At 41.9% G+C, this 26829-nt stretch overlaps 1 protein-coding gene across 1 annotated transcript in view; it reads left to right on the plus strand.

Annotated features, from left to right (window-relative positions):
* FSTL4 (follistatin like 4) overlaps window positions 1-26829 on the plus strand; it is a 211367-nt gene that overhangs the window by 149382 nt on the left and 35156 nt on the right. The window contains exon 7 of the mRNA XM_041397665.1: window positions 23552-23718. Within this exon, the coding sequence (XP_041253599.1) occupies window positions 23552-23718 (167 nt within the window). The remainder of the gene's footprint in view (window positions 1-23551; window positions 23719-26829) is intronic.

Genomic DNA, 26829 nt, shown 5'->3' on the forward strand with positions numbered 1-26829 from the left:
GAGTGAGTGAGAGGGTTTTGTTGGTGTTGCTGAATTAGTTAAACTTGTTGATGTGCCCTGGTGACTCTCCCTGGGTGACTTACCTGAGCAGCAGGGGATGTAGTTAGCAAGCAGCCTAACTCCAGTATGATGGAGCTTACTTTTGTTCACACTGGAGATTTGATGACTCACTTAAACAGCCCTGTCCTGTGCTTTTGTAGATCTCATACAACTCAATCACCCCTCCTGCTAATTACTGGCAGGTAAAGCATTTGCTGGGAAAGCTTCAGGTAGGAAAAAATATCACACTGGTCATTGACCTTGCTTTGTGTTAGGTACCTTGTCAGCTTCTTGTTAGCAGAAATGCCTTTGAAGTCAGTCATTTTATATGTGAGACATATAATATTTTGTATTTATGTAAGTCCTGGAATGGACTTTCCTGCTTGACTTCAGTAGGAGTAAAGGACACAACTTTAACTGCATTCCTCAGGGAACTGAAGGACAATATACTGTGCTGGTAGCACAGCATGGAGAATACTGGTCTCTTCCCACCCTCCGCCTTCCTTCTTCACATTTTTCCTCCTTACTGTAACTAAATAAACCTTCTTCCATTGAATAATCCAAGAAAATGAGAAAAACTGTTCATCATTTGACTTTTCCAGTGCTATGAGGTTCAGTCCTTAGGCCAAGAAGCACAAAAACCTTCTGTTGCCACAATCTGTTATAAAATTTATTGTGCCTTAATTGATCTTTAATCGCCCCAGCTTGGTTAGTGCTTATTTACTGCTGAGTAACTCATACTCCAGAACCCATAGAAATAAAACCCATTCCAGGAGAGAAATTGCTGACTGAAGACTCCTGCTCCCAGTCACGGGAGAAGCAGCACACTCAGAATCCCGTTAGATGAAAGCCTGTGAAGGAAGAGCCAGCCTTCTGTGAATGGAAAGATAAGTGCAGTCATAATTTAAGCTGTTTGATATAGTAAACAGTTACAATGTGTTTTGCAAATTCCTTACTGTAGGAGTGAATCACTCCCAATTCAGTCATTGCGCAAATAGGCAAAGCAAAAGTGTTTATTGTGCATTTCCAACTGGGAATGGAACAGGTTTAGGGGGAAGTGTCTAAACTGATGTGTGCTTTAGGAGTGTGTAAGCATGTGTTCATCTATAGATACAGGAATTCACACATTCATATAGTGGGAGCATCAGAGGCTACCAGTTCAAGCCCTTGAAAATCAATGTATGCCAGATTTGCAGTTAGAAATAAATAAAATAAATTTAATAGTGAGCAGTGGAAATAGCTCCAACCCCTTGGTTGCTGACAGACTTAGAATCCTTGTTCAGATCACTGAAGCTGCCTCTGTTGGAGGTGCAGGGGCAGCAGGAGGCTGTAGGATCCAAAAGGAGAGGACTGGGTCCTGTGGTGCAGCTGCCTCCTCGATGGTCACAGAATTGCAGAATAGTTTGGGTTGGAGGGGAGCTTAAAGCTCATCTCATTCCAAACCCCTGCCATGGGCAGGGACACCTTCCACTAGACCTGCTTGTTTCAAGCCCAGCCCAGCCTGGCCTTGAACGCTTCCAGGGATGGGGCAGCCACAGCTTCTCTGGGCAGCCTGTGCCAGGGCCTCACCATCCTCACAGGGAACAATTTCTTCTAAATATCTCAATAATACCTAAAACCACCCTACTCCAATTCAAAGCCATTCCCTCTTACCCTGTCACTCCATGCCCTTGTCCAAAGTCCCTCTCCCGCTCTCTTGTCGCTCCCTCTGGGCACTGGAAGGGGCTCTAAGATTTTCCTGGAGCCTTCTCTTCTCCAGGCTGAAGAACCCCAACTCTCTCAGCCTGTGATGAGTTGTGTGGAATGAACAGTGTTGGTCACAGGGAGAAGAGATGCAAAACTTGAGATGGGAGGAGAGGACTTCTTAGGAGGTGAATAGGGACAAAGCTTTGAAATTATAGTGTGGTTTCAGAAGGAGCCATGAAAGGGCAAATGAGGTAAGAAAAGAGGAGAGTTTGGGAAAAAGATGAAGCTTTCCACTCCTGCCCAACTTCTGTAGGGCTCTAGGTGTCCATGTGCCTTGTTCATGAGGCTGGGAGCAGAATCCACTCTGTGCTTCCCATATAGACTTTCTTTCCAGTCCCACCTTTGCCAATCCAAATCCATTGGCACTGAAACGCTCCATGCCAGGAACCTGCTGAAAATGAATTTGTATTTTTTATTTGCTTTCTGGAAGTTGCCTTAAGAGTTGCTCAGCAGCTTTTGGTAATAAGATTAGAAAAATGCCCAGTGTTTAGTCCCTGCTACAGAAAAAAAGTTATTACTACTACAGTGGGAGGGTTTAATACTGGATGTTTTGCAGTACTGGATTTAAACCTGGCAGTTGGGCTGCACTTGGAGTCAGGTATCTCCCTTCAGCTTAAAGCTGGATTTAGAAATGAGCTGAGGGGATGCACTTTTGTGCTGTCCTGATGTCCTCGGCCTGCACTGCATAAACAGTGCCAGCCCTGCCAGCTGGAGAGCCTGACCTTTAGAATTACAATTAACTCCTTGACCCTCTGCCTTTTATTTCAGCTTTTCTGGTGAGCAAAAAGTTTCAAGGCTTTAATTTGTAAAAAGCCTGGGAGCTAAGGAACACAACAGGGAAGAAAAGAAGGAATTGTGGCTTTGTTCTCTGAGGGGGAGGCTGACCCTTGTGTACTATCAAATTTAGTCCTAAATATATTTTACCTTTATTTTAAAATGCCCTTCAGTTGGCACAGGAGCTTGTCATGCCCTGAGCTAATGCATTCAACAACACGGGCTGTTCAAGGTGAGAATTGAATCTTGTTGCCCCTTGACAGAGATGGAATAATAGTGTAATGCAACAGAACATATTTGAAATGCTAATACTTGCCACCTGCAACTTAATTTTATTTTTTTTCTTATTGCTTTTTTCATGACATTTCACAGTCCCATAGTCTCAGTAGATGGATCTGCATCATAAAAATGACACAGCAATGATTTAAGGAGGATAGTCAGTCTGAGTGAAACGGATGGAGTGCTTTAAGAGTGTCAGTTTAGCACCTATTACATAGGGTCAATGTTCATTTTCAATACATCATTAAAGCATCCTGCTAAATCACTCAGAAAATGTTCGCCTTCTCCTTTTGAGCCACCATGTTAGATTACAGGGATAATGAAGTGTAACGGCACATAAATGGCAGTATTGCACAAGCATATTTTATTGTTTTCAGGGCCACTGTTTTAGGTTGTTCTGAATATGAAACATTAAAAAATCCACAATGAAATACTGAGTACCTTCTTAGGAGATAGTTCCTATACTTATGTTTGCAGTCAGCTACCAGCTCCATCAAATTTGATAATCTAGTGAAGTCATTTTCCCACTCTATCAGTTTTACAATATACAGCATTCACTAAACTAATATCAATAAAATCAAAACTACCCACAGCCTAGTAGCTAGTTCTTAAATTACATTACAGAAGATGTATTTCTGTTATTTTGAGAAGAACCTGGGAAGCCCAGTTATTCCAACAGAAGTCACTTTGCCAAGGTCATTTCAACATCAGGGTGATCTTTGCTGTCTCCAGGTGGTATTACCAGAGCAGAGGCTCAGTGATACCTCTGTCAAAATTAAAGTTTTGATTATCAGGGTAAATTTAAAAGTCAAGCTATGGAAAACAGGAATCATGACTTACAGGTATAAAATGTTAAATCATTTCAATAAGTCATAATTTTTCCCTAATGCTGACCCTTTTTGTGATACATGCTGCCAAACACTTGGTATGAACCTGAATTCCATGGATAGCATATACAAATACTGAAAATATTTACTTCTGTTGTACTGAAACAGGGAGTACAAAGCTGGCATCGCCCTAGCATGGAGAAAAAAAGTGTCCGCTCCTTTCAGGGCTATAAAATATTTATTTACTTTTATTGCATTTTGTAATGGAAAATGTGGGTTTTATTTACGGAAAGGTGATGTAAGTGTGTCCTGAGGCACCTGTTTTTCATCCCACCTCATCCAGGACATCTGACTGAAGGGCTTAAATCAATACCTTCGTTACTTTGGGCTTTCACTGCCTCCACAAGTCAGAGATGGATACCTCCAACTTTTTCTGTGTTCATTATGGAGGACACTTCCAGTTTCAAAATCCTGAATTGTAGATCACATCTGTTAGGAGCCACCTACTCTGTTGTTTTGGATAGTGTCATTTTCGTGTATAAATGACAAGAAATGAAGGCAGAGTAAGCTGGGATATGGAAAAGGGGGTTTTGAGGATATTGTTATGGGGAGCTGCAGGAGCAGGCTGAGGAGGAGGTTGGAGCTGCAGAAGGGCACAGCTTTGGACAAGATCTACCTGATGATTGGGCTGTATTTTCATGAGAACCTGGTTTTGCCCATTTTTTTCTGGTTGTGTTTTCCTTACATAGGAAGTTCAGTTGTGGGGGTGATATAATTTTTCTAATGTTGTTCTCCTTCACTCCAAGTTAGTGCAGAGATCCTCCTTGTCTGCAGACAGAAAGGACCCACACAGGCAGAGCCATGAGAGGCTTTGTGGAGAGTAGGAATCATGATGGGAAAGGCTCCACGGTGGATGGGGAGTAGATGAATGGAGTTGAACGTGGCACTGATCATGGTGACATGGAGCTGGAGAGGGTGGAGGCGCCTTCCAAGTCAGCTAATGGTGCAGGCATTACAGGATTTTTAATGCTTCAGTTGGGAAATTCCTACCATTACCAAGACATTCGTCTTAATGACAGGCTTACTTTAGAAAACGTTCAAAGCTAATAACTATACTCAGTAATGGTAGTGAATCTTACTGAGTTTTCCCCATTCACCTGTGAAGGATTGTAAAAGACTTCTACCCTACTGCCAATAAAGTCTTCAGCAAGCCATGTCCTCTGCTGCTCAGCTCCTCCAGACCCTTGCTACCTGGACTTGCAGGGAAATGTTACTTGGGAAGCTGCTGGATGGCAAAGCAAGGAATAGTTTTGCAAAGAAAGGGTATTGAGGAAATGCTTTTTCCCAGTACAAGTGAAACAAATCTGATCTTCTTATGTGAAGAGTCTTGTATTCCTGATCTTTGTTGTGGTTATTTAAGCACATTTCTTTCATTTTCAATCCTTTCAGGGAGGGAATCATGGTTCTTACATTCTTTTTCTAGGATCAGGTCACAGGCATGGTTCAAGGTTGGCACAAGTCCCCTGTCCCCTCTTTCCTCCACTTTCTGATCTGGGTGGAATAAGCCCTTGAGCATGAACTGGGGCTGGGGAGCTCCCTGCAGTCCAGGTAGGGTGAAAATTCATTTGGGTCTAAGGAAGGACATTACACTTGAATTTGTAGTCAGCAGTCACTTGAATTTTCACAAAGTCAGTAGAAGAGGGTCCCCTGAGCTGTGGAATTTGGCCCTAATTCAGAGACAGTTTATTTTCTTATCAATTTCTTTTCTAGCCTTCCCTTTGAAAAGAAGGCAGTGCTCCTTCCATATTCTTGACTTCAGTTAATTGCCTGAAAAATATTTTTGAAGGTCTGTTTGTTTTATTTTGTGAGGCTGCTCTGGGTTCTGAAGTCTGACCATATTTCCTTATTATAGCACTCTCTTACTCCTTGGAAGTGTGGCAATATATCAGTATTATCAGGTCTCCAATTCTTTCACTTTTTGAAAGCTTCAGTAGGCAGTTTCAGTATTTTCCTCATAACTTAAGAGGAAATGTCCTTCATTTATGCCCTACCCTCAACCTTTCTGATCTTGGGCTGGTTCTGGGGCTCTAGTATCTGTTTGACAGAGCAGTGACACTGCTCCTTGCTGTGACTGCCTATAGATAGCAATCAAAAAGACAAGTCACAAGGTTTTGTTTGCCTTCTTATGGCATAATACCTTTGCTTTGACTTTCTTGCTGTGTAAGACTGGTGGTCTTACAGGTTTCTGTTCATAATAGATGAATAAATTAACCCTCATGCCCTGCTGAGAATTGCATGAGTGCCTCAGTCAGCAGCTACTCCTGCCATGGGCTCTGTGCTTGGGGCTGGTTATTTCACCTTTGCCTGCACTGAGCAGCGCCTGATTTCTGCACCTGCAGCTTCTTTGTCACACAAGACTTCTGGAAGACAGCTCTAGTCTTCTTCATGGTTTAATCTATGCCACTCTTCAGGGAACTGCTTGACCTCAGTGACCTCGAGTTGTGCCAGGAAAGGTTTAGATTAGTTATTAGAGGAAAGTTATTAATGGAGAGGGTTGTCAAGCCCTGGAACAGGCTGTCCAGAAAAGTGGTGGGGTCACCATTCCTGAGAGGGTTCAAAAAACATGTGGATAGGGTGCTAAATATTGTAGTGTGCTGGGTTGACATTTGGGCTTGATGACTTCAGAGGTCTTTTCCAATCTTAACAATTCTGTGATTTTAGACCTTAGTGATTTCCTATTGCATGGAGAAGGGACATCACTTGCCCCAAGTCCAGCAAGTCGAGCTCCACATTTCTCCCCACAACCTCATGGATGGCTGTCCCCAGGACAGCACTGGCCGTGGCTTAATTCGTGTTTTATGATCATGGTCCCAAGGGAGCTGCAGCACCTCTGTGGGAATTGGCACAGCCATGAGGGTGTACACAGAGGCAGCCATGTCCCACAGAACTGGTCATTGAAGCATCTAGGGCACAAGACCTCCTGTGATAAATACAAAGAATTTTAGGTATTACCTTGGGACTTACTATACCATCTGATTTAAGTATTCTGGCATTTTACTGACAGGTCAAAGACAAAAGGTATTTTTTAAAGCAGCATTGCACTTGCTCAGAAATGTTGCACCTGAAGTTTTTTAAAGGATTATTATTCAGCATGTTGTAGGCAACACTGTGTACACATCATACCCTCTAGCTGTAGCTCTCAAACATCTCCAAACCTTTTGAACCACTAATTTATATGATTCATCTTGTTATTTCTATGGATAAGCTTGTTCCACAAATGATCTTGAGGTGAATTGTCATTAAAAAAACCACTGTATCTCATTTAGTAGAAACAAAGGAGCCTGAGCATTGGCATAATTTCATTGTAGAGGCCCAGACATGATCTGATGGTGTGGAAAAATTAGCCCTTGTACCTGTGGATGACTATAGCTCTTCTCCAGTGAAACCCAACCCAACCAAAATGCTTTGGCCTGATTCATATACATCCCTGCATCTGAACGTTACACCCCTGTAAAACAAACTACTAGGGGATAAAACTTTAAAGGTTGGTCATAAAAAAGGTAATAAATGGGGATATACAAAAGGCTGATGGGAAACTTCATTTATTTCCTTGAGTTACGAATGACCCCATAACTCATGATGTTAGAGCGAGGCGGAGTTGTGAAAGTCGTGAAAGGTCATCAATAACAAGTGGAAATAAATGAGTTAGTCTATTGTATTTTCTGTTTGTGTGCATCACTCACTGATAAATGTGACACCAATACTGGGATGATGAGGCTGGGAGGGAGCCCAGGAGGAGCAGAGCGCCCCACTGCAGTGCTGCTGGGACCACACCCTCCCTAGGACACAGGGCCATCTTCCCACTGAGAACTGGGGACAAAGAAAAGCTTCTAGCTGAAGTAGAAAATAGGCAGGAAAGGTGCCAGCACAGCAAAGAAGGTGATTTGTTGTTCTTGTTCCATAGACAATATTGTCATGGGATGGCACATCCTCTTTTTCTTTTGGGAGAGGGAGCTTGTCTTCAGAGCACATAGAAAAGCTGAGCAAGGATCAGAAGACTCCAGCAATACCAGCTCAGATGACTTATAAGTGTAATGTAACAGCATGAAGGTGCAGAAAGTCTTAAGCTGACATTTCTTGTGGTGTTAGGCTGTTAGTTCAGTGGTTGTGTATTTTAGCCCAGCCCCCAGTCTCCTCTGAGTCTGTTTTTTCAGGTTCGATGGTCGCTGTCCCCACTCTGCCCTTCTGCAAACCCCCGCAGGAGCCATGGCCAAAGCAGGGCATGACGATCACTGAGAACTCACACCTTGCTCACACTTTAAGAGGAGCAATCCAAGGAGGCAGCTGTGTGTACATTGTTCTTCCACCCATAATGGGATTATAAAGTAATCTCAGAGAGGCTGGAAGAGTAACCTTGGGAAATAAGGCATGTGTCTGGTTCTGGTTCAGATACGCCACATAACTGCAGCTAAATAACGTCTGTCTCTGCTTCACCTCACCATCTGTAAAGCAAGGATTTTTACATTCTTTCCATAAAGGAATATTACTGGGGAGAGAAAAAAAAAAAAACAGCTATGAATTGTGCAGATATTCTTGTCTTGGTGAGCCAGCCACAGAGCAGTAATCAAATGGAAAGTCACTAGAGTTAACTAAAGAAACAGTACTTTGATGAGTCAAAGAGCCAACACTCTTCCTTGCTGACAGAGTATTGAACTTCAGAATTTGGTTAGAAGGCACTGTTTTGCTGACAGTACTGTCTTTCAAAGGACACACAAAATCAAAACCTGACCATCTGTAGTCATTTCAGATTCACCCATAAATTTTTTTGTAATAGAAGGGTTGTTAACCTTGACATCCTGGGCAAATGCCAGCTTCTCCCACTTGGTGTCGATTGTCAAGCATCAGCAACTCACATCCTCTTCTCTCATGTAATACTCTTTTGAGTTCTTGGACATTGGATGCTGTTCATGCCTTGAGCAAATGCAGGTTTGTGTCTCCCAGTGCAAGTTGCAGCAAACCATGAGATTCGGTGATGTAATCCACATAGTCCTGAAGTGAGGCTGCTTTAGACCTGAGGTGTCCCTAAGACGGTGTCCCCAAGATACTGTCCCATGCAGGTCTCTCCTGCACGGTGGTGCTCTGGCAGGTGGGGCAGCCAGACTTCTCCTTGGAGTAGTCTTCAAGCATGTACAGGGCTGATGTGCCTTACATTAATGGGAGATTAGGAAGAAAGGATCTCTGTCCTTTTTACCAACCTGTGTAACCCTGCAGCAGATAAGGATGCTTCAAACACACAACAAACTCCAGTGAGCAGTTCTTCCCCTCAGATATTGCTAAGAGAAGAAGGTAGGGGAAAGTTGGTTAACTAGCTGACCACAGTAGGCAGCATCACGAAAGATCAGCATTTCTGTGCCTCTCTGCATGAAAATATTAGGGAGCACTGTTGGCCCTGTGTTAGTGCCCTTGGCTTTTCTCCTTCCTTCAATCACTATCTTCCATAACTTGGGAATAGAAGCCCCTTTCAGCCTGAAAGGAGCAGTTCTGCTGCAGTTTATGAATGTTTTGTTTGCTTAAACATCTGAAATATATTACTCTGAATCATTAAGAGCCTTTTTTCACAGTGTGTCCCTGACTTCATCCTTGATGTTTCCTATATCCACGTTTTTGATTTACACTGAGAGTTGCTGATTTGCAATGTACTAAATGAGACAGTCATATCTTCAGCAGGGGGATTTAAAATTCAGGAATAGCTTTAGGTGGAGCAAAGAACAGGAATGCCTGTGGAAGTCAGCCCTTGGTGCACACCTTGAGGTACCACTGGTGCTTTTCATTTTCAGGAATAGGTACAGGCTTCATCCTACACTTTTGTTCCAACATATCTGGTGAGGTTTATCAAGGATTACCACAACCCTGCTGTGCTGTGAGCCTGTGTAATCCAAGCACTGCTTTGCAGAATGTCTGAGGGATTTTTCCTGAAAAGTTCATCCTGTGCATGGTTGGAGGTGAGGTTTGCCTGACTCATGGCAGGAGCACTGTCATATCCTTCTTATAATGAAATCGGGGTGGAAAACGACATCCTCCTTGATCTGACCTGGACTAAAAAGCAGCGTCTCTCAGCTTTTGGCACTGGTTAGAGGCATTTTCACTTACAGGATGCCCTTTTTGTAGGATCAGAGGCAATCTTTTCAATTCCATGTGTTGGCATTTTGCTGCCTTGCTCAATGTAGTCTTAGTAAGGAGAAGGGAGAAAATAGCAGAAAAGATAGAGAAATTAGGATTTTAGCAAAAGATGAAGCATAAGAAAAATGAAAGAATATTCATGTCACCTGTTCAAAGAGCGTAGTCTAGCTAATGCTTATTAAATCCCTTCCATCTAGAATTATTGACAGGAGCACTCTGTGTGTTCCACTGACAGGAACATTCACTCATTCACCTGGGGTCTTGCCAGAGACAGAGAAATCCCAAACACTGGTAGCTGAGTTGGTCACCAGAGTGAAAAGACACAAAATCAGAATTTGGCAAGAAGAAACAATTTCTCCCACAATAGTTTATCACTTTTTTGGGGATTTGTCAGTACAGCTCAGGAGTAGGGAGAGAAGGTTTACTCTTTCAACACAAGTAATTTTCTCTAACTATGCCTTGATTTCCCATTCTGTCTTCTGTCTTTGTCCATATTTTCATTGTAGCTCTCTAGGGCATGAGCTGCATTTCTAAAATATTTTTAATATATTTTTGAACACAGCTTTGCCCTGTGAAGCCCTGGCCATGGTTGGGCCCTTCTGATGTCTGTGGCTCACATGTAGAATCCAAACCAAACCTTGGCAGGCATCATGTGTGGCACTGTAACAGCACTGGGACTAATGAAATAATAGCTCCATAAATTACCATTAATTGTTCACCAAATTAATAATAACACAGTTGAACCAATTAAAAATGTAGAATTTGATTACTTTGAAGTGGGTATAAGCCGCAAAGGACTATGCATCAATTAAAATACCGCAGAAGGCTTTTCACTGCATGCCCTGCAGGTATGTGTTATATCTTAGTGAATGAATGTCATGTTATGTTTGTGAAAATCATTTCATTAGCAAAGCCATAATTTACAGAATGGATAATAAATACTGGCATCTACAAGTCAACCACTGTATTAATACTTGTACTGGCTGAGGGTTTTGCATTGGAAGTTTTTAACTTTGGCATTACCATTGTGAGCAGTAACTACATTTGAATGTTGATTTCAGTAGTTTTCTTGCCACCAAGGTTTAACCTAAATAAGATATTTCAAAAGCAATTGCAGGGCTGGTGTTTTGGCTCTTTATGATGTACTAATTTGTATCTGACCTTTGGTGGGTAAATAAATGTATTGTGAATGTTGCTTCTGTGTCTCTTCATAAAGGAGACACAGAGAAAGGGCTGCTTGGAGCAGGTGAGGAAGGCTCATGTTCAGCCAGGAACCATCTCTGAGGGTGGACACCATTTAACTGTTTCTGTGATATGGTTGTTGTGATGTGCACATGGTCATGCATTCTGAAAGAATTTCTGGGCTCTTCTTCACATTAAGCATACATTATTTCTTGGGAAAACAGAGCATCTGGCTGACAATATTTGTGATGAGTGCTGTGCTAAAGACCTTAAAAAGAAACTGTCTCCAGACTCTTGATGTGATGAATACTGTTATTTGTGGTGTGTGGCATATGGTGGCTATGCTGGAAAATAACCTAGCATTAAACAGTCTTTCATTTGGCCCACTGGGTTTCTGGTGTGTTTTAAATTAAATGTATATTTAAAGATTGTGTTGATATTTAATTTATAGACTTAATCAACAGTAATTCATTATATATAGTGCACTGTGCATTCCTCAAATGTTCAGCTCGTTGAGCTGATTTTAACTTGTGATCATTAAATGTAAACAAGGCATGTGTACTGCAATTGGCCTAAAAAGTCAGTATTATCAGCCCTCACCAAAATGGTAGGATCTAGGATCCTGTTCTTTCAGTACAGAGAAATCTCTGTGCTGTGGTCGTTAATCACTTGTATAGGGAGAAAATGGTGGGTAGCACAGCCATTTAATGTCACACACAAAGAGATAATGAGATACACTTGATGGCAGTTGAGAAGGAAAAAATTAAAATATAGGAAAAAATTAAAAGACTGTTTTCATAGGAAGAAGGAATGGAGAGAAGCTGTAGCTGCCCAGTCACTGGAAATGTTCAAGACCAAGTTGGGTGGAGCTTGGGGCAAGCTGGTCTGATGAAAGGTACAGGGAGGGTGGAACTGGATGCTCTTTGAGGTCTCTTCCAACCCAAACCCTTGTGTGGTTCTATGATTTTAAATACTTTTGGTTGGAAGAGTTGATGAAACACGTGTTGAAGCAGGCTGGTGGTCTGGAGAGCAGAGGTGGGCTGAGCACTGGGGGGTTTGGCACAGCACAAGTGGGGCCAAGTTCTGAGATGCAAACTCAGGTGCAGATTGCACAGACTCAGGGAAAAGCTCTGGTTTTGGCAGAGAAATTCCTTTGCTGAGGAGTGGTGGGGGCTGTCCCTGCAGAGGCAAGAGCAGGCCATGCTTTGTTCCATCAGCCTCTGCTGGACCTGGGAGTCATCAGATCTGGAGGGGATGCAAGATCCCGGCTGTGGGGAGGGGAGGTGGGCACAGCTGTCTGTGGGGTGACTGGTGAGGGCTGTCAGTCACAGTTACACTCACTGAGGTGGGGTGACTGAAGCTCAGCAGGAATGGGAGATTTTGGACAAGTCAGAGCTGGGAACATGCTGAGCAGAAATGAGGCAGAAGGGCTAAAAAGTTCTTTATGGCAAGTAATCCTTCTCTGAGGACGCATAACTCAGCTAAAGCAAACATGTCAAAGGTGCTCACGAGCATTTCTGAAGACGATTTAATGGTGAAGGGTGTTACAGAAAAATCCAGGGAGCAATGAATCATTTCTGCCTCCAGAGCTGCATTTGAATAGTTGAAAATAGGGTTGAGGATATAAGATAAGAAAAATAAAATTGTTGAATAGCTGCTCTCTAACTAAGTCCTGTATGTTCTGTGCAAAGCTGGTGTATGCCAACAGAATGAGAAGGATGCTGGGCAGCCCAGGTGATGGAAGCTGTCACTGCTCCCCCTCCTGCAGCCACTTCCCATCACAATCAGAATGTTCTTCCAGTGCCAAGGGGTTTTATGTGACATAAGACTTATAAGCCTGAATGATAAAGAACAGCTTCCATAAATCATTTTGCTCTGCAGATGTAAAAGTTTCAAGATGCTGGTGTCAGGTTGGTACACAAAGTGCAGCTGGCCACATATTGCCAGCATATCTTGCTTTTCAATATACTTTTTAATATGGTAGTCCAGGTGATTTGTTTTTCCCGTTACTTTCAAGGATGCAGCATTTATCATTTTTTTACTGAAATTCAAGTTTCTTGCAGCAGAGGCTTCAAATCTCAGCTTCAAAGTATTTTTGTGTAATTAAATTTCAGTTTTATATGTGGATTTTATCTGTGAACCTCAGAGGGGCTTTAATAAGAAATCCAACATGCTTGTGGGTATTTGTGTGACCCCTATTATTATCATGGTTCCAAGAAATCTTTTCAGACACCTTATTTCTAGAATGTCCTGGAGAGGTTTCATACGGGGGAAATTGAGGCAGAGTAGGGTTTAATTGTCTAGACAAAGATTAAATCTGACACTCTCTCTGGAGCTCTCTGCAGAGATTTCTGCTCCACTGAAGAAACCACTTTGGTAGCTGTACTTACCCATTCCTTACTGGTTTCTTCCAAACCTTTTTTGTTCACCTTGATTCCGAATCTTGTCCCAAGGTCCCAGCTGCCTGCCCAGCATTGCACTGGAATTCTGATGAATTAGTCAGGTAAAGGGTCTTCTCTGCAGAGGAGGGTTTAAGCAGGACAAAACCTGCCCACAAAAAACAATGCTGTGTTTCCTGCTGATAGCAGGAAACCAGGGATTTTCTTAGGAACTGTACTTTGCTTTCTGCTTTCCCTGCACCATCCTCTCCAGAAAGAAATGTCATTGAATTACCTGGTTCTTTGCTATTCCTCTGCACTTCCCTGACTTTCTCCTTAACTTCTGAATAAGGGCAGGACATGGTGAGAGTGCTGATGCCAAAGTTTTTACCAGCTAATGTGTTTTGAAAATGCAAGATGTTAGCTGGATAAATGTTGCTGCAGAGCAACCTTGCTGTAACCTTGCAGGATCCCCACTATCCAAATTTGTGCTGTTTGTGCCATCTCCAGACTGGTACGTCAGTGCAGCACACATTAAACTGGTCACCTTCCAGGGCAGGACCAGCAGCACCTCAGGATGAGAAGAAATGCATCGCAGCTGGTTTGGGTTGGAAGGGTCCTCAAAGATCATCCAGTTCCAGCCCCACTGCCATGGGCAGGGACACCTTCCACTAGACCAGGTTGCTCCAAGCCCCATCCAACCTGATGTTTGTCAGGTTGTGTCTTGGAATTGGCAGGAGCACAGGAGAGCAGAGTCCTTGCATTTATTAGGCATTGTGAATGTAGTTTTAGTCAGGAAAGATGCAAAATCCAGATAATCACCGTAACTAAATTTGCAGTCATCCATAGAAAGCAATGAAAGCTCCATGAAAAACATTACTAATGCTTATTTACAACTCTAAAGGTGTGCTTGCCCTGATTTGGATATTTAGGAGTGCAGTAAATGTGGGAATGTGAAAGAAACATGCATACTTGATTTTAAATGCTTGGGATGTTTTTTTAAAAGTCTTAATCTGTGGTTTAGAAGAAGTGCAAGGTTAGTTTCTAGGATCCTTGTTTCCTAGTTCATCCATTTTTCCATGCATCACATTCATTGCATAATGCTGGCCAGGAACTCAAAGGAAAATGGACAGAGAGTGAAAGATCAGAGCAGTTTGATAAGGCCATTTTTGATGACTAAGGGGTTGTAAATTATATTTGAATGTTTCTTGAACCCCAAACATCCCATGGCCTTACTTGTCTCTATATTTGAAGTAATTTCTGTACACATCTTAGTGGTTCCCACGAGTCATGTTGAACTTAATGTTCTGACAGTATTTCCATGATAAACCCTCGGGGTTTATAGAGCATCCATAAAAATTCACTCCAGGGAGAAACTTGGCGTGCCACGTCCTCCACTAGAAGCTATCATCTTGTGCCTTAAATCAGGTATAAATCAGTTCAGCTGTGGTAACTTAGAAAAGTTACAAAAATAAGTTTAGTGGTTTTGTATGGTTTTTTCTCTGAAACTCTAAAATACCGTAGTTTAAATATAGATTGTGGCTGTTCAAAGTCTTGTTGTTTTGACAGAACCTGCCTGTGCTAAAGAGTTCCCAGTCTCAAAGCTAAGGAATTTCTGGATTTGGAGAAACTTTTAACTCCTAAAAATGCTGAGATAAACCTTTTAAAAGGGACGACTATTGCTTTAGTGGCAATGAAACAACTGATGCTAAGTGTGTCTTACAGTCCCAGTAGGATAGAAAATGTGAAACTCAGAGATCAGCTGCAACACTTCACATCTGTCCCCAAAATCTCACAATGTTCTTTATTTTTTGGTGGGGTCAGTGAGAGGTTTTAGTTCTGCTCTCCCACAGTTATTTGGAAAGAGGCAGAGGAGGATCTTGTAGTGTGATTTTTGACTGTTTTTAAGAAAAAGAGACAAGTCTTTTGAGTCTCATGTTAAACTGGTGGGAAAAGGGTGCCCAGAGAAGCTGCAGCTGCCCCATCCCTGGAGGTGTTCAAGGCCAGGCTGGATGGGGCTTGGAGCAGCCTGGTCTGGAGGAAGGTGTCCCTGCCCAGGGCAGGGAGGGTGGAATGAGGTGAACTTTAAAGTCCCTTCCAACTAAAACCATTCTGTGATTCTATGACCCCCTGAAAGAATTCTGAGAGCCAGTTAGACCATTACCGATTTTACTTCTCAGGTTAATAAAAGTGGCTGGGGAAATGCGTGCCTGCTACAGTCTCAGCAGGACACTCTTGGTACAATATGGGAATATTTTATCAGAAATTAATCATATCAACATTGCTCTCAATCTGTGGGAAATAGGAATTTAAAATAAAAACAAATGCTTTTATGTAAACTTTTTTCTAAAATAGACTACTTATGCTTATTTACATAATGAATCCATCACTACCCTCAGGAGATTAGATAATTAAGCACTGAACAACTTATATTTATTCATGTACTTTCAAGAATGAATTTATTATCTCTTCCTGCACAAACTCAATGTTCTCCCTCTGATTAGTAGCAGGAGGACAGTGATGGGATTTTGTGATGGAAAGTGTGTTCCTTGTTTCCTTTAAAAAAAAGGAAAACAAATTGATCATTAGGATAAAGTACATTAAAATGCTGTGTTTGGTTCAAAGTCAATATAAACAGTTTTTAGCAAATTTATTAGCAATGTGAATATGCTTAATACAGATTGATATGAGAGAGTTGGACTTCTTAAATATGTGTCATTTTTAGGAGGACTTTATGTATAATTTAGATAATGGTTTAAGCAGCTGTTTGAACAGAGTTTGGCTCTCCAGATGTTACATTTCCAGTGCAGGTGGCTCAGAATTACTCACCTGAAGATTCTCTCTACTCAGTTCTTGGGAGCCAAGAGCCAGGCAGGGTGACCCAGGGTCCCAAGTGGGCTCAGAAGGGGATTGAGGCGCCCTCTCAGACATGGCACCAGCCTCCAAATCTCAGGTTCAGGAGATCTGAATTGATCCTCAGATGGTCTCAAATCCACTGCTAGAAGTGATGCTCACCTTCCTCTGGGGCATTCTTTCACTCTTCCAGAGGGAAACATGCAGGTATTTCACAGAAACAGGACAGTGTGGTCTCTGTGAAGTTCTGCCCTTCGAAGCTGGCCCAAACTCTGACATTAATGTTTTTTTCAAGTTATGCTTTATTTTCTGTGGCATATTCTCATTATATAAATAATCAACTGTTTTGAGCACTTGGTTTAGTGGAAGTTGTTCCTGCCTGTGGGAAGGGGTTGACAAGATGAGCTTTGAAGATCTATTCCAACCCCAACCATTCTATGAAATGTCATCAATAGCATTTTATGGACACAGTTGCTGAATAAAAGTATAAGGTATCAAAATATTTAATTATTTCAGTAGCTGTTTTTCTCTTACATTTGCTCAAAGTCACGGTGACATGGGCTAGATAGGGGTGAGAGGCACACCAGGGATGAGTGTCATGGGGACTTGCACACATTTATTTTGAATTCCACAAGAAGATGGGGTTTAGCTTCAAATGTAAGGGACCTACCTCGGGGAGTCATAGCCTGTGGCCATCAAGAGTCATGACAGAAGTGTGCTTCAGGTACTAAATTCTGCTAGATATATAATCATGCCTTTTTATGACTTAAAAAACAGCATGAGTAATTTAGTAGAGAATTTATAATAAAATGTTTTCTGAAGTAGTCCACAAAAAGTCCTGAGGATTTATAAATTGCATTAAGAACCTGAATTATTGCAGTTACAAAATAAAGCTGAGATATGAACATTTCTACTCAGCTTTAGAAATAGTTTTTTTGTTCACGTTAATTAAGCTTGCAATCCTTGGAGGTATGTCTTTTTGAGGGACACCAAGCTCCTGAGGTGTCCCACAGTGGCATCTGGGCAGTGGTGGGTCACACCAAGGGTGGCCAGAGACAGAGCCACATCCTGGTGGTGTTTTTCACAGGTTATAAAGCCAGAAACCTCATCCCAGTCACCTGCACTGAACTGATGTGGGAGCTGTAGGAATTCTCTGGGTTCATTAATTGTGAACTACTTTAATCATGTTCATTAACAACTCTAAGGTCGTTAATTAATAACATAAACAAATTTAGTAGCATGACTGGCTTTCCTCTAATTATAAATTGGCATTCAGAAAATGGAGGTTTTTTTTCACTAGGTGATGGATAATCCTTTCACCTGACTCTGGGCAGGTGAGAAGATGTCAAATGTGTCTGGGTAAGACCAGCTTGTTGAACCTTAATGACCAGCAAAATGTGATGGCATGGCAATGTTTCTTCTGGAGATAGTCCTAAAAAAAGCCGGTGGGAGAGGTTTGCAAAGGCATGCAAACCCAGGGTAATTTGTGTACTGAGGTTGTTGCTAATTCATTTATTTGGTCTGTGGAATAGGGTAGAAATGAAATCAAATCCTAGTATGAGTAATTTATAAGCATATTATACAATGTTGTACAGATTCAGACCCAGTGTGAATCATCCTTTATTGCTTTTAGCCTCTCCCTGCTGTGACTAACCAGATGACATCCCATCCCCATGTGTCCCCACATCCCATCCCAGTGTGACCCCACATCCCATCCCCGTGTGACCCCCACATCCCATCCCCGTGTGTCCCCACATCCCATCCCAGTGTGACCCCACATCCCATCCCTGTGTCCCCCCACATCCCATCCCTGTGTGTCTCCACATCCCATCCCAGTGTGTCCCCAGCAGTATCACCACAGTCCCTCCTTGGCTGGCCAAACTTCACCTTCATATTCATGTTTAGAAATGCATCTCACAAATAACATGGTAATTTTAAAATCAATTAGCTGCAGTTGGCTCAGCATTAAGAGGGTCTAAAATTTCTCCAAACTCTATGCAAAGCCAAATACATCTCATCAAAATTATTGGAGAAAAGAGTAATTATAAAAGGTATATCCTGTTTTTAACCATGTTCTATTAATTTTGTTTTCTGGATTCAGTTAGCTCCTCACCTGAGAACGTGTTCAGCTAGAGAACTCTTTTATCTGTTGAAAGAAATGCTAAAATCACCACTGACCTTCATGGCCACAATGCAATAAACAGATTTTACTAATGCAGTGCATAAACACAGCTGCAGGACTTGGGGAATTAAGTAGACACTAAAGTTTCCATCCCATTAAATCACCCCTGACTTGAACCATTGCTGGAGAAACACGATGTATTTAGGGCTGTGTTACCCATGCTTCAGTTCACAAACAGGTCTCTCTGCATTAATCTGGGGGCAAGAATCAGTGCTGGAGACTTTCTTTGAAAGTCATTCTCCTGTTGAACATCAAACAAGGCTATGTTTTGGTTCATTGTCTCCCTTCTGAGGATGAGTTACAGAATTTAAAAAGTATTGCCTTGTCTCATAAGCTGGACCTAAGTGATAGAACAAGAGTAGATTAAATATTATGGGGAAATTCTTTCCTGTGAGGATGGCACAGGATTCCCAGAGAAGGTGTGGATGTCCCATCCCTGGAAACGTTCCAGACCAGGCTGGAGGGGCACCGAACAACCTGTCTTGTGGAAGGTGACCCTGACCAGCAAGGGATTGGAGTGAGATGATCTTCCAACCCAAGCCATTCTGCAATTCTGTGATACTGTGTTTCAGCAAGGCAAGATACCCATGAACTGTAGCAATAATTAAAGGTGTCAACAATGCATTAAAATGTATATTTTCTTTAGATTTAAGGGAAAAGATCTAGTTAATGATATTGAGCACTATTTAAAGGATGAAATCTGTTTTTGTAGGTAGTGCAGCATGAGCAAAGGCAGGTGTCCAACATCACCAGGTAAATTGTCTCCATGCCATGCTACATCAGTGAGGTTTTCTCCATAGATGTTCATTCCAGGCTGCTCCCTGTAATGACCTCAATTATACATGTCTTCATTGTGAAATTATGATTGCCTTTGGTGGGCTGCAAATGACAGCAGAGAAAAAGGTTTCCATGATAAACCAGCACAACATGTAATACCTGCTGCATTAGTATGCAGAGCTTGTGGAGGTGCAGTGTAACTCCAGCTTAGCACCTTAAATAATACTGGAGAGGAGGAGAGGAAAATGTTCAGCAATATCTTGACACTTTTTTACAAGGAAAGGAGTTACTAAGACTTTGAATTCTTGCATGCCACTGTGGGACCTGGTATTGCAATAAATTTAATGTAAGAGCATCAAGATGGTGACAGCTGGGTCACCAAAGGTGCTCAGTTGTTTCAGGCTGAATATCATAGCAGGCAGGAAAGGTGGGGGAGGATGGACAAGAGTGGTCCCTTCCCTGAATAACCCCTTGGCACTAACCCCCAGCATGCATGAAGGGATACCTTACTCTCCTGAATAAGGCAGATGGGTCTGGAGATGGCACTGCCCTAATTCCTGAACCACAAGCTGTTCAGGCACTGAGCTGCTGCCATCATCAATGGAGAGTTTGTGGTGTCCTGGTTGCCTTTCACTGACCTTGATTTTGGTCCACATTTGGTGTCTTTCATCTACGTGATCAGGGATTAGTCCTGGTCCTCTGATGCACAAGCACATGCTTACACCAATTCCTTTTTAAAGGGGATCATTACAAAGTCTTTAGTCTGGAACCATTAAAAATTGAGTGAAGAATGATAGCATTCTCTGATGATAGTATCTCTCTCTGATGGCAGAATAGTTGGCAGGAACTTATTTCCAGCTGGAATAAGCTGAGGAGCTACTTCAACTGAAATCCCAGAGAAGAGTATCAGGTTTGACACAACTTGGTAACTATGGTCAGCAAGATACTGGTTGAACCTATGGAATGTAGAAAAATGGTTTGCATGCCTCATCCTGCAGGATTTCCAAATGAACATAACATTGTTTGATTTTAGAACCAAATTCCATTCCAGCTTGTGTTCTGCAAATGAGTACCCTTTGAATATTGCCTATTTGTTCTGTTCAGTTTTATACCCATTGTAAAAATCCTTTTATCTCCTAAAGGTTTTTTAAAATAAAATTAACAGTGTTCAATACTTAATCTAGAAGCTTTACACAAAATCATTATGGTGACTTGAATAATTTTTGCACATAAACCAACAGCAGCAGTGTCTAAGCTCTGTAAGTTAATACAATATTGAGTCTTTTAAAAGAGTTTTAAAATGCTCAGCCCTCGCATCATCTTAGGGAACCCTGTTTCTTCCTCAATACACCTGCTTGTATAAGGAAATCTTTTTCTACTGAAAACAAAAAAGCAATAACTGAAACCACAAAAAATAATTCTGTATTAGTAGAAAGGCTTTTAGATGTTAATTAGAGTCCCTCAAATGTACTGGTAATAAGATGCTGTCAAATATACTCCATAGAAATACTCTAAAAAGGAGTGTGTTTGTATTGTTTAAGTGGTCTGTGCTAATTACATGCTTTAACATAAAAAAACTCATCTCTTGGCCTCATATGGTTCATCCAAGAATGGCAGCTGTGCAAGGTGTCTTCTTAATTAAACCTTAATGTATTTTTCATTACTGTGCTTCTAAAAAGCAAAAGCAAAAGCCTCTTTAGCAATTGTTTGTGAGATGGGCAGGAAGCCTTAAATTCCACTGCAAGAGAGCACTGAAAAAACATTGCTGAAGAATGAGCTTATGGAAGCCAAGCATGAGCCAGGGAACTCAAGGCACCATGAAAAACAGCAGAGGGAATTAAGGAAAACAGCAGTAAGATGAAAAAACAATTCTCTTGTAAATGAATGGCCCTCTATTTCATTTCTCTTCAAGAGGAAATGTCCTCATTAGCCTTACTGCATGCTACAAATTATTGTAATTATCAGTTCTTTATCCTGTCAAGTGCACTCCAAATATTTTATTCATTAAAAGAAGCTCTTCATTATGTAGAAAATAACTACATTATTAGCCCCCATGTTCTGTTTACATGCCTCAGGCAGCTGGTTGAGGGTGGTGGGATGGACTCTCCATCCCTGGAAGTGTTCAAGGCCAGGTTGGATGGGGCTTGGAGCATCCTGGTCGAGGGAAAGATGTCCCTGCCCATGTCAGAGGTTGTAAAGATGATCATTAATGTCCCATCCAGCCCAAACCATTCAGGGGTTCCCTGGAGCATCTCTATTCCTATGGCCCACTGACCCTGAGTTGCCACATCCCTGATTTCTTCCAACAGATGAAGGCAGTGTGAGTCATGTCATGTCTTCCCAGCTTAGTTGCTAACCTGCTCAGTGATCTTGAATAGATAATGTTCCCTTCCCAATATTCCTTCATCTCCCCTTTTGATTTTTAAGGTTTGATGGTCAGACTGTGTCAGTCTTCTCATGTAATGACTCTGGGAGCCACCATAACACAAATAGTAGCACCACATTGGTCAAACATTCCTTATTTTGATCAACCATCTATCAAAACTATTTACCTTTTATTTAGAACAGCTTGTACTCTTCCTGAAATAGCACTGGGAATTTTAAGTAGAAGTGCTCACTGCTGGCAGACACACCAATGCTGTATGGACCCTGCAGGCCAAAGTCAGCCTCAGATCCTCAGTGGTGAGCACTTTGTGACACGTTAGCTTCTCACTTAGGTGGAAGAAGCAGAAGAAAACTGCTGCTGAGCTGCTGGAGTATGTTTTCACAAGCAGGTTTTGCACTAATTCTTCACAATCAGTTGCTGTACTAGAGCACTGAGTCTGTCCAGGCTGCCCAAGGCTGCTGAAATACACTGAATATTTTAGTGACAGATTTAAGAGGTTTGCTACTCAAGAGATGTTAAAGCAATTTTTCAGTTAGATAATATGTGAAAAGGTGGAAAATTGTGCTTGCAAATGTCAGTACTGAGTTTTTGGTTTTTTTTTCATTTTTATTCCATGCAAGTGATATTCAGATCTTGTGTGGGATGTAATGACTGAGTTGTGAGGTAAGTGGACAGGATGAAGAGTAACTTTACCAGTTGATGGGAGGGGTAACCTGGCCCCTGTATGTCATTTTACAGTGTCAGCACTGCTTGAAGTGTTTTTTTTTTCCCAAAGCACATGGCCTTGGGTGAGGCAGCATCAGTCTCTTTCATCTATGTTTTACCGCTGTTGTTGCCAGTGGACATGGGGAAGGAGGAGCCGTGGTGCTGGGAGAGGTTGTTTCATTCCCCAGCCCAGGTTTTGAGTTGGCTGAAGCAAAGTAACACCAGCTGTGAACATTCCCTGTTCCTCTCAGTGGGCCATTACCTTGAAAGACCAGTTTTCATAATTTACATGCAATACAGTTTCCTTATTGCAGAGCTTGGGAACGAGAGGAAGCAAAAGCCATCATGTGAATTACAAAGCTGTGGCTACAGGAGCTTGCACAATGTGGCCTGACTGCCCAGTCACTGTCTCACTGCTGCCAAAATGCTGCATAATGGCAATCTGCACCCAGGGTAGTTCTGGTATCAGGTCTGACCTTTTCGTGTGACCACACATGGCAAAAGACACAGCCACATCCCATGCCAGTGGCCAGAAGGAAACAATGTGATGTAGTGTGGTTTCAGAGAGCTGGTGGTGAGGTTTTCAGTGAGGTCTGCTGCCTCAGGAGTTTCTTTTGTGTAGCACACATAAGTCAAAATAACTGGGGTTTTTCTTTAAATAAAATATTAGAAAGCTTTTATATCTTAGGACATCTGTATCTCAGGTGCCATATGTGGCTGTGTTTGGTAAACAAGTTTTCAAGCTTGGCGACTTCCAGTGTTTGAGCAATTTGAAACTAGGTTTAGTTTATCTATATTTCAGTGGCAGCAGTCTAACCTTAATTCTTCCTCAAGGAACAAACATGACTCATTCTTGTACCTTTTGAAAAGACTTTGAGAGGAGTGTTGTAGAGAAACAAGCCCAGATGATCTCAAGCTGGAGAGCCTTTGCTTGTCCTCCTGTTGCTGACTGCTTCGTGTAAACTGCTGCAGCCAGGCTGGCCAGCTGACCAGCTTAGTGCCCTCATGCCACAGCTAAGATTCAGGAAAGGGGTGCAGGGAGTTTGATTGAGACAGATTCAGTTTGTCTCTTCCTTGGCTTTATTGTTGATGAGGATTTTTTTGTATAGCATAGGTGCCCCATCTCCTTGCCAAAATCCTCCGAAGTCATACCCAGAATAAGAACAGAAGTCCGAGAGGGGAGAAGAGGAGCAGCTTCCCTGTGTGGTATTTGATGTTGTCCCCATTCTTTGGCCTTTTGCAGAGGTGGTTCGGCTGAGCCTGCCGGAGGAGCAGAGGGTCACTGTGACCACCATCACCGTTGGCCTCAGCGCCGTGCTGACCTGCAGCATCCGCGGGCCGCTGCGGCCTCCCATCGTCTGGAAACGCAACGGCGTCGTCCTCAACTTCCTCGACCTGGAGGACATCAACGTACGTGCTGAGCCTCTCCTGTCCTTGTCTGTCAGCACCCTGAGCATCGCCTCATTTAGCAGGTGGTGGTTATAAGGGTGTGACTTTTATCCTATTATTATGGAAAGCAGAATGGTGCAATGTTTAGGTTTTATGTGAATATGTCTCAGGAGTAAAAGCAAAGCAGGGTATGTGCAGGGGAGAGCAGGAGTACTTGGAATAAATTACATGAAATTATGCTTCTTTCATTGGTGCTTCTTTCATTGTTCTGGACCTGTGCTCCAGAGACCTCAAAACTCAGGGGCAAACAGCTCTACAGACCACTCACGCCTCAGAGGTGTCTTTCCCAGTGCAGTGAAACAGGTTCATCAAGAAGATGAAACAAAACATTTGTGGTGGCTATGGATCTCTCCTCTCTTTAAACCAAATAATCCGTTTTTATCTCTGATCCTCCTGTTTCACTTGCCTTTCAGTCAGCTCTCCTCTCTCATTCTTTGGCTGTTATTTCTGATGGGCAGTTTAAAAATGGGATTATTCAGCAGGGTGTGGCGTTGCCCTTGCAGGAAGGAAGATGAATCTCTTTTAATTCACAGTGCTGGTCTGATCTCTGAGTCATAGTTGGTAGTAAAGACAATACCTGAATGATGGTATAAACTTACTCATTTATTTAATAACATTTAATTACAGAGAGAGTGGAAAGTAGTGTACAAAAAATATGGTCTGTATTTCATTTCTCTTTTCATTAAAGTATATGGTAAATCAGGTTTTATTTTAATTACACTGCAGCAAGAGTTGATTTATATTTTTGTTCAGTTCTTGTTAATTTGATAACCACTCAGTTCAGAGTTGTTACAGTCAATACCATAGCTCCCCAAATTGTTGTGTATCCAGGATTGCTGAAATGGGAAAACTCTTTGGTTTATTCTTCTGCAGTAAAATGTGAAAATTACAGCACATGGGACGGAAATACACACAGAATCTCAGTACTTTATTTGTTGACTCTTTCTCAGCAGAAAATCATGTGCACCATGTATTGGTAATTACTGTGTTCACAAACTTAGTAATTAAAACCATCTAAACATTTTTTTCATCACAAGTATTATCTTTTTAAAATATTTTGTATTTCTTGTCACTGCTTCGAGCTTGACGTGGAAATACAGCAGAGCCTCTGAGGGCTAAAGGATTTGTTGGCCAAAAATAATGTCAAATTCATGTATTTAGCTAACATTTTTGAAATTTTGGTTATGATGGCATTAATCTCAAAGAATTCAAGCTCCTGTGTGAACTGGACAAAAAATAACAGTCCACGAACCTAAGAAGAAACACATTATTGAAGGACTGATGGCACTTGGCTCTGAGGGTTCATTTGCAACTCCTGCTATTTTAAACAGAATGTTGAATACGGTTTCAGACTGAAATGCCAGTTCCTCACATAATTTAGCACCGGCCCAAGTGGATTTCTGGTTTGCTTATAAGTAATTCTGTTTCTTGTTGGTAATTCTATGTTAAGAGGCAAAGTTATGTCCTTGCACATGAGCTGGCTGGTTCCTGAATGATTCAACACTCCCATGGAGTGTAATACAGCAAGAAAAACGTCACTTTTTGATCTGTTTCAGCTAGTATATCATTAAGAAACTATATCAGAAGAGCACTCTGAGATTGTTACAAGGAGAAAAAACAAGATTTGTGCCTCAATTTTGATGTGTCACATATCAGTTTATGACCTCTGTCACCTTGTCATATAACAGCTGCTACTAGTGAACATCAACTTTGCTAGTCTGATGAACACCTCCACAACTTTTTCATCATTAATTTTGCTGTGTAATTATTTTATGTTCTGTATATACACTGCCATCTGTATCCTGGTCAGATTGCTTGAGGAGTCACAGTTTGGGGATTGACATTTTTTATTTTCCCTCCTCCACAGTGGGTGTTACGTAGGATGCTTGAGCTCAGGTGCCCATCCTCTCTGGCTGCTGAGGATGGGCACCTGCCTGTCTGAAGCATTTGGTGGCAGCAGGGATGGTCCTTCAGCTGCTGAATGCAGCCTTTTATTTGTCACAGAACCACAGAATGATTTGGGTTAGAGGGATTTGAAAGCTCATCTCATTCCAACCCCCCGGCCATGGGCAGGGACAGCTTCCTCTAGACCAGGTTACAAAATCTTCATCCAGCCTGTCCTTGGACACTTCCAGGAATGGGGCATCTACAGCTTTTGTGGGAAACGTGTCAGTGCCTCACCACCCTCACAGGGAGGATTTTTTTCCTAATACCTAATCTAATCCTACTCTCATTTGATCCATTCCTCATTCTCCTGTCACTACATGCCCTTGTTTAAAAGTCACTCTCCACCTTTCTTGTAGGTTTCCTTCAGGACACAATTAGGTCACACTTAATCCTTCTATTTTCCAGGCTGAAGAATCCCAATACTCTCTCCCTTTCCTTATAGCAGAGGTGCTCCATCCTTCTATTTATCTTGGTCTTTTCTTAAACACCTAACAGCTCAGGTCAGGGGGTGGCAGCAGACAGTTCACAGCTTCAGCCTTACGTGGGTACACAAACTCACATTAAACAATAATCTATTTAAAGGCACTGACAGCAGAAAGTAAAGGCAGTGTGCTTCTTAATGTACTTGAAGGTAGTTAATTAAATTACTCCAGTTTTCCTTTAGTACGCCTCAAGCAGAAACTCAATTGCATTTCTGCTTTTCACAATAAGGTTGGCAATTTGGCTAATTGGAAGTGCAACAGGAGATTAATTGTACCTTTTTAACTTCAAGAAAATCCTCCCTGCTCTTGGCACATTGCTAATCACATACAGACCTACAGGATAGTCACACACTTGGAAAAGTCCTGGTATTATATTTCAATTAAACTCTTTCTCTTCTAAATGCTAATTCAAGAAATCAGATGAAATGAGAAACTCAAGTCTGAAAAAACAGAATCCTGCCAACCAGGTGTGAGAGCAGCAGAGGAAAGGCATTGCTGAAGTGTCCTTTGTTGCTTTATTCTCTCCAGATTCATGGCAAATGTGATCTGAGAAGGTGACCTGTGTTCCAGGGTAATCCTGGGAGGGACAAAGTCAACAAAAACCTAGATAAGCCTAAATTTGCGCGGAACTGAAAGATTGGAG

The sequence above is a fragment of the Onychostruthus taczanowskii genome, unplaced genomic scaffold, assembly GCF_017590055.1.
Source record: "Onychostruthus taczanowskii isolate IOZ18803 unplaced genomic scaffold, ASM1759005v1 scaffold14, whole genome shotgun sequence".
Classification (NCBI taxonomy): domain Eukaryota; kingdom Metazoa; phylum Chordata; class Aves; order Passeriformes; family Passeridae; genus Onychostruthus; species Onychostruthus taczanowskii.